Below are 8,868 nucleotides of genomic sequence, written 5' to 3' on the forward strand. Positions count from 1 at the left end.
CCAGGATGGTCTCGATCTCCTGACCTCGTGATCCGCCCGTCTCGGCCTCCCAAAGTGCTGGGATTACAGGCTTGAGCCACCGCGCCCGGCCCCAGAAAGGAGGTTTCTAATCCTCACCCAAGCCCTCAGCTTTCTTCTCTCCATACCAGCCTGCCTACCCCCACCCAGACTCATTCAAACCCTGTCAAAATGCCCCCTAGAGCCTGCATTCTTAATCATTACACTCCATTGCTGAACTGGGAAGCAAGGGAGGCTAAAGGCATGAAACCCAGGTATACATTTGCTGGTAGTCTAGATGTTAGCTGATGGAGCCTGGAACTGAAATCAGAGAGGAACTAAAGTCAAAAGGCATCTGCATATGATAAATGAGGTAACTGAGACCCATAGGGGGTCTCAGTTGGAATGTAGGAAAATGATGTGGGAAGGATGCAGGAAGAAATGAGACCTGGTGACTAAAAAGTACAATGAAGGAAAAGGAGCAATACAGGTGCCTCAGCCCCTGGAAGCATCTCAGTCAATAGAAGGAAAGAGGCTTTTAATTTCTATGTTACCACTTCCAGCTTAGAGGGAAATTGTTTCTACCTCCACTCTACTGACAAGAGAATTCAAATCTCTCAAACATATGCTTCATTACTCCAATATCAGGTACTTCAACTCAGTGAGACAGAAAGAAGAGGAGGAACATATGTTTTCAGAAAGCAAACAAATCCCACTTTGGGGGCTGGTGGGGAGGTAGAGAGTAAGCACTCTAGGCAAAAGTGGTGTTTTTCCTGGAAGCTTCTAGAGGGCAGGGACACTGTCCTTTAATGTGCTTTGTTGATCCCACTAGTGAGAAAGGTGGGCAGTGATGATGACAGCAAGAGGAGGTGAGTTCAGAGCCCTGTTAAATCAAGGGCATGAGTTCAGGACCTTGTTCAATCAAGGGCGATGGGCTGGGGTAAAAGAGTTCATCTGCATAATCTCCTCACCTCATGGTTGGCCCCAGAATGGTCTCCGGCTGCACATTGAGTCGTTTTTCTAAGCTCTTTTCATTAAACAGTTTTCAGCCTAATGACTGACTTCTAAATCAATAGAGGGCCCAGGAAAGGTTTATAACTCCCCCAGCCTCTGGCTCTACTAAAGTCACAGAATTTTGAGACCGAATTTAATCCAAAAGTTTTTACTTTAAAACTGAAATGGCTTTAAACACTCAGTTTCCATTTGGTTTTCCAATAACCCTAATAATTAAAGAATTGCATTTTTAAAAACTTTGTAACCAAAATATGCCTTTGAGTTGGTGCCATAAAAGTCCACTAATTAAAGCCAGCATCTTCTGGGCTCTGATGAGAAATTCACTCTTTTATAATGGGATTACTAGAGCTTTGCTGTACAGATGAGTGGTTTGATTAATAATTTACATTTTTGAGGATATATAACTTCACTCATGGCCGTGGTTTGAGTTCCTAAAATTATTCTATTTAGTTTAATGCTATTATATTTAGCTCCGGCAAATGAATTAAGTTTTGATTAGACATCAATGTAATTATTCTCTCCCATACATTATTTTTAACCAAGAAAGGGTTGTGACAGACTGGCGGGCAGTTAGAGTTGGGGATGCAATGGGGCTCAGCCTGCACAGAGCTGGAGTGTGGGCAGAACTGTCAGGCTAGTCAGGGGGAAAGAATTGTGAAATGGAGAAAAACGGCTCAGTACTCACTTAAAATCCCCACTACATAATAAAAACTAAATTAGCAAATGATTGAATCTCAAAAACATGTTTATCAACATTCAAGCAATTATTGAGTCACATATTAACTGTGAAGGAAAAAAGCTTTGCTTGAATAATGTCCCTAAACAGTTATTTCAAGCAGAAATGACTGGAGAAATTGCTATGAGCTGACAGAAAAGGGTATTCTAACCAAGGTCAATTTTATTTAGGGGGAGTGGGAGAGACAGGAATCTGACAGAAGAGAGTCTAAAAACTGCCAAGAGCTGATGGAAACAGAAAATAAGGGAGAGAAACAACAGAAGAAGCACAGAAACATTGCCCTCCCCCGCATTCAGAGATGTCTTTTTCATCTCCACAGAAAGCAGGTAGAAGAAAGCAAGCTTGCCAATACTGAGTGAGGATCAACTGAAGATCTCCAGACTTATACCAACCTTTTCCTCCTCTCTGCCATAACAGTGTGGACCAAAAAATGCAATTAAAATATGGCCTGAACCGACAAACCCTTCCTGATCTAGCCGCTTATTCGTATATGAAATACACCAGATACTAGCCAGAAGAGAAGCTTCAGGAAGCTGAAAAAAGGATTACTCCTGGCAGTATTGACACTTCAAACAATACAGCTTCACATCCAAGAGTGCATAAAATAAACCCTTTTCTCAAAGAGTGTTTTGCCTAAGTACTCTTTCGTCTGTACACTGGAGCTGTTTGCATATATATCATCTATAAGTGGCAAAAGTTGTTGAAGTACATCATGAACTCCAGCCTTGTCGAGGTTAATGTCTGTAATGATAATGCATCATTTATTTGGCACCACCTGGGGTGAAGCGGTCCACATAAATGAGCTGTCTAGATAATGCATGCATATAGTGTTTTACAGTTTTCAAGATACTTTCACATTCATTATTTCTACTTTACAAAAGTAAGCAGGACTGCAATTTTTATGTCCATTTTGCAGATAAGAAAACTGAGGCTATTGGAATCTAAATAACTGCCCCAAATCATAAAGCTCATAAATGCAGATCTAGAATTTGAACTTAGATTTTCTGACTCCAAGTCCAGTGTTTCTTTCACTGATCTTAAGCACTGAGGAAATTCATTTTAGCCATTTAAAATGGAAATATTAAGAAAAGGACAGTGAATGTAAGTTGAACTTTCCTTATTTACTTGTAACCACACTGTGAACATTGGACCTAATGTAATACAAGAGCCACTGTGGCCTGCAGGAGTATGGTCCTCTATTAAATGTCCCCAAGTGCCACATTTAGTGAGTTCTTGGATCCCCCCCTAGAAAGCCAGAAAATCAAGTGTGTGAAGACTACACATAAACATGGAACAGTAGTAGGCTCTAAGCAAGGACCCAAAAACCTTTCAGATGAGGTGATTTCCTGCTTAACCACTATTTTTCCTTTCTGATGAAGAGAGTTCAAGTTGTGGGATAGGCAACTTCCAAAAAAAGCAAGGTATTGCTGCATATAAAAGAGTCTATTATCACTCAAAGTCAGTGGTACCTTGGGGAAGACTAGAATTATCCAACATCTGGAAAAGACCTGGATGTACCCCAAATATTTCTTGATAGTACAAGGCTGAAAATCATAATAAAATTCTACAAAGAAAATAGAACTCAAGGTTTGAAGGTATAGAGGTGGTAGTGAGATGATGAAAAATTCAGAATTCTATTCCATTTTTCTTCACAAGAACCACAAATTCAACTTCTCAATTTTGTTTTACCTCAAGTACATTCAGAACAAGCAAAGCCATGTCATATGATGGCTCAGAAGAAGCTGTGGCATCAATGAGTTTCCTCGTCTGTAAAATGGAGATAATTACAGTACAGACCTCGTAGAGCTACTGGTAAAATTAAATGAGATAATTATGTAAAAGTAAGCATCATATAGTAGGCACTTAATAAATCTTCACTATTATTATCATCATAATTATTATAAGGTGGGGAGAAGAAAAAGAAAAAGAGAAAGGAAAACCTACTTTTAGTGGAGTTTTTCAGAAAGAATTAATTAAGCAGAAACAAAAAGTGATTGTGCTGCCTCATTTTACTAAGCACATCTAAGTAAATTAAATTTAGGAAACGAGGCAATGCAAAGATTGAAAATAAAGAACAACTTTTTTAAATGCTTCAATCATTATCAAAACAACATTAGCAATAGAGCACTCCAACCACTGTAGCAAAGGGCCCCAGGCACATTTATAAGGGCAAAGGCTTCCTGCAAATGAAGACATCAAATCCAAATCGAGGCAGTAAGGACTGCTCGTGGAACTGTGCACATATTTGCAGAAAGCACTCACTGCTTAAATACCCTCAATGTGGACTAGTGAAGGAATACTAAAGAGATTGTGGATCTAGGCCAAGATCAAGATGAGCTTTCTTCAACTTCATGTGATGAAGAAAATAGCTAGCAAAAGCTGTCATATCAAATTTCATATGAGTGAAGTACTGGGATGGTTTTCTCACTAATTTGGTCTACCAGAATATTGGGGAGGGGATGTATTTTAGGGGAAAAACAATTGTGTCTCTTAATTTCAATTCATTGGAATAATAAACGGTCATAAGAAAGAAAAAAGTGGATGCTCTCTTTTTCTTAGCAATTAATAATACATTATCTTGTAGTGGTCCCCAGTTTGAAGTCCTGTCTCTACAAATGTTTGTTACAAAAGGATTTAGGTGCAATGTCTTCTGCAACACTGTACAAGTGCCTTGAGGTCTGGGATCATGGTTTATTTATCTTTGTGAGGTTTATTTTTTCTAAAAGTGAGGCAGGAAAAGAATGAGAAGAGGGAGTGAAACAAGATAAAGAATGAGTACAGATGGTGACAAGGTAAAGGGCACTAGCAATAATGAGCTCAGACATCATTTCATTGTCTCCAAGTTCCTTTGCTAGGGTTGTCCTTCTGTCTATCCCCACAATTCAAGAAAGTGTATGTGTGTGTAAGTGAAAGAGAGACAGAGAGAAAGGGAGAGAGAGATACAATTAGTAGATGCTGCTCCATTTTCTACCCTCTGTTCACAGTACTAGTATTCAGCCTCCAAGCTACAGCAGGCTTATCTGGAAGCTAATCCAACTAAAATCTTGTCAGAACTTCTTTTCTCTCCTAGTCTCACATTTTTGCAGATCTAGAAAACACAGTATGCAAAGTGCAGAACTGGACAGAGGTGTAAATACTGACAGCCCAGGCCCTCAGATAGATAACCATGTCAGCTACTATGTATGTTAAAATACCAGTATGATCACTCTGCCACTCCGCTCCAATCAGACAAGGATTATAAGGTAACATCTGTGAGCTTGGATATTCTGGGAATTAAACAAATCACTAATACTCTGTTCTAAAAAGGGACCTTGATTCCCCAAAGAGTAAGACTCAGCTCTCTGCTTCAACTCAATTCTCGTGTCACATCATTTCTTCTCACCCCACTTTCATCCAACAGATCAACTCCAAAACCAATCTAAGAAGTTCATGAATGCTACATGTATTTTTAAAATCTGCCTAAATTATTCATTCTATCACCAAATTGTTAGTCTCAACAAACTCTTCACAAGAGTTTGACTGCATAAATAGGTTAACAAATACTTCAAGCTTACATGTTATATTTCATATAATCAGCCTAACATCCCCTGAGGCTTTGACCCAAGAAACTGTTGTGAATGTAGGCTTTATTCACTAATCTAAACAATTTTCTTAGCTAATTCTAAAGATTTCATTCTAATACAAAAATAAGCTATAATCAACCCACCTTATAATTCAAAGAGGTTAATTCTTGTAACAGTGTCATAAATCTCAAGCTTTGCTATGTCAGGCAGTCAGAGTGTTATTTTTCTATCTGACCTCGATACTCTCTTGGTGAGGCAAGAAAAAGGTGGCTGATTCCCTCTGCTTGAAGAACGATAGAAGAAAGCTCGATAATTAATTAATTACTAATTAATTGTGGATATCCATAATTAATTTTCCCAGTCACAGGAGACAGCCTATGGGGATAGTTAAAAGAATAGACTCTAAGAGCCATGCCACCTGGGTTCAAATCCTGCCTTTGCCATTTATTTATTAATTTTGGGGCCCTGAGCAAGTTACTTAATCATTCTGTGCCTTAGATTTCCATCGACAAAATAAGGATACTAATATGTACTCATAATTACATTGTGAGGATTAAAAGAATGAATACATGTAAACCACTTAAAAGAGTACCTAGTACATGGTGCCATATAAGTGTTTGCTATCATCACCACCACCACCAACTCCATCATCATCATCATCTTCCTAGCTGGGTGTTAGAATTGAGGGAGGTACTCCCCATCCTGCTATGATAGTCCTACAAGTTAGCAAGGAGAAGTGTCATTTCCTACCCATTCTGGCAATGCCACAACAGCTTCTTTCGCAATCATTCACAGGCATGGTAAGAAGTGAGAATCACAAAGAGAGGAGAGGTCACCACTCACACAAATGGGAAAATGCTGGGCCAATAAGCCAGTGTCTGCCTCTTAAATGGAAATGGTCCTAGTGGTCAGAAGGAGTTCACATGTGTCCCACAAGCATCTGACTCATTCCTGGAGAAAACCAGGCTCAGTATTTAAGGAAACTTTTTTGCTTTTGAACCCAGCTGAGATAAAATATTATTTATTCTTTCTGTAGAGATTTATAACCTTTATATACAGATAAATAGAATGTCCTTGAACAATGATTTTTTGACAATACTCACCTTTCCAAAGATTGAAATGAAGCTTCTCTGAAAATGTGATTTTTTAAACCAGAATTTCTCACTAGGAGGTTTTTAATATCAAGCATTGGCCGGGCGCGGTGGCTCAAGCCTGTAATCCCAGCACTTTGGGAGGCCGAGACGGGTGGATCACGAGGTCAGGAGATCGAGACCATCCTGGCTAACACGGTGAAACCCCGTCTCTACTAAAAATACAAAAAACTAGCCGGGCGAGGTGGCGGGCGCCTGTAGTCCCAGCTACTCGGGAGGCTGAGGCCAGAGAATGGCGTGAACCCGGGAGGCGGAGCTTGCAGTGAGCTGAGATCCGGCCACTGCACTCCAGCCTGGGCTACAGAGCGAGACTCCGTCTCAAAAAAAAAAAAAAATATCAAGCATTAATGCTGGAATGGTAATTTATAAATTATACTTAGCATTTGAAAGCCCAGTGCCCAAATAATGATGCCATTGAGCAGCACATCTAAAATAATCCCCAGAACTCACCTTGGAAAACTGCAGCATTCTGAATAATTAAGAACTTGAGCTCCATACTTGCAGACTGAAGCAGCTGTTCCATGTTCAATCGTGCTGTTAGTTGGTATTTTTCTTCCATCTTTCTTGAGCAGCATGTTGGGCCCTTAGGGAGACATACTTGCAAATCTGATCCTGAAACAAACAAGGTTTTCATGTTTCAGTAAGCAGGATCTCTCTCACACCCACACCCACACCACCCCCCGCCATACACACACACACACACACACACACACACACACACTCACACATGGCAAACAGGGCAAACAATGCATTTCTTTTGAGACACAGTAAAATTTTGATTATTCAAAATTGTATTTCATCTTAACTAATCCCTGCTTTCTCCCAATTGTCCTTATGGCTGACTCTTTTTGAATAACCATCAGAATTAATTGCCTAGGTTTGACTCATAAATTCTGCATAAACTAATTTATAGCACCAAAAACACATCATTGAACACCGATATTTAATTTGTCTTTTAAAAGATCAATCTTCACTCGTATAATTTATTTTTCCTCATTATAATATATCAATGAGAAGACAACCAAGAAACAATTTTCAAAATTCCAGTTATGATTTCCAACCCAATACTGCTTTTCAGGATAAATGATCAGAACATCAATATCATATCAAAGCTGTGTTGTTGCTGTGTTAACTAAAGGTCTGAAGTAAGATACAGGTATTCAACAAATATTTATTAGGTGCCTACTATATGCCAAGCACTGTGGTTGTAACAGTATACAAAGCAAAGTCCCTGCCCTCATGGAACTTACATTCTGGGAGACAGCAAACAAACAAAAATAGAAACATAATGTCAAAAGGTGACAAATACTACAGAGAAAGTAAAACAAAGTAAGGAAAGGAAAACGAACTGTGGTATATCTATAAAATGGAATTCTATTTAGCCATAAAAAGGAATGAACCATTAATGTATACTACTTTAGGGACAAAACTCAAAAACAATATGCTATGTGAAAGAAGCCAGATCAAAAAGAAGCACACACTCTATGGTTCCATTTATATAAAAGTCTAAAAAATGGAAACTAATCTAGAGTGACAGAAAGCAGTTCAGTGGTTGTTAAGGGGGGATGGTGGGCAGGAGGGGTAGGAGAAAGGGTTTATAAAGAGTAGTGGGGAAACTCCAGGGAGTGATAGATATGTTCATTATTTTGATTGTGGTAATGGTTTCATGGGTGTATATGCGTGTCAAAATTATCAACTTGTACCCTCAAAATATGTACGGCTTATTATATATCCATTATGCCTCAATAAAGGTGTCAATTGTTTTATTTATTTATTTATTTATTTTTATTTTTTATTTTTCTTGAGATGGAGTCTCACTCTTGTTGCCCAGGCTGGAGTGCAGTGGCACGATCTCAGCTCACTGCAACCTCTGCCTCCTGGGTTCAAGCAATTCTCCTGGCTTGTTTTTAATTTTTAAAAAGTAAAGTAAGGGAGACACAGAATGCAATGATTGCGGAGACTATTCTGTTTTGTATATGGTAGTCAGGGAAGGCTTCTTCCATAAGGTAACGTTTGAGGAGAGATGAGGAAGGTGAGTGTGAATCCCACGATTTTATATCCTCCACCAATACTAGCAAATATTAGGGCTCGGTGAATATTAAGACCAATCTCCTTCCTCTCTTCAACTCCTGTCTTATTCAAACTCTTTCTCTCTCTCTCTTTCTCTCTCTTTCTCTCTTTCTCTCTTTCTCTCTTTCTTTCTTTCTTTCCCTCCCTCCCTTCCTTCCTTCCTTTCTTTCCTCCCTCCCTCCCTCCCTCCCTCCCTCTCTCTCTCTCTCTCTCTCTCTCTCTTTCTTTCTTTCTTTCTTTCAGATGGAGTTTCGCTCTTGTTGCCCAGGCTGGAGGGCAATGGTGCAATCTCAGCTTACCTCAACCTCTGCCTCCTGGGTTCAAGTGATTCTCCTGC

General features: G+C 39.4%; 1 protein-coding gene across 3 annotated transcripts in view; it reads right to left on the minus strand.

Moving 5' to 3' along the window:
- The window catches only part of GPC3 (glypican 3), a 461,965-nt gene that overhangs the window by 421,916 nt on the left and 31,181 nt on the right, over positions 1 to 8,868 (minus strand). Inside the window, exon 3 of one of the 3 annotated variants that reach the window (XM_012001312.1) lies at positions 6,912 to 7,073. The exons of 1 other annotated variant lie outside the window; for it this stretch is intronic. In XM_012001312.1, the coding sequence (XP_011856702.1) occupies positions 6,912 to 7,073 (162 nt within the window). The remainder of the gene's footprint in view (positions 1 to 6,911; positions 7,074 to 8,868) is intronic. One more of the 3 variants, XM_012001313.1, reaches the window with a different exon arrangement.

This window comes from Mandrillus leucophaeus, unplaced genomic scaffold (assembly GCF_000951045.1).
Source record: "Mandrillus leucophaeus isolate KB7577 unplaced genomic scaffold, Mleu.le_1.0 Scaffold659, whole genome shotgun sequence".
In the NCBI taxonomy this organism is placed as follows: Eukaryota; Metazoa; Chordata; class Mammalia; order Primates; family Cercopithecidae; genus Mandrillus; species Mandrillus leucophaeus.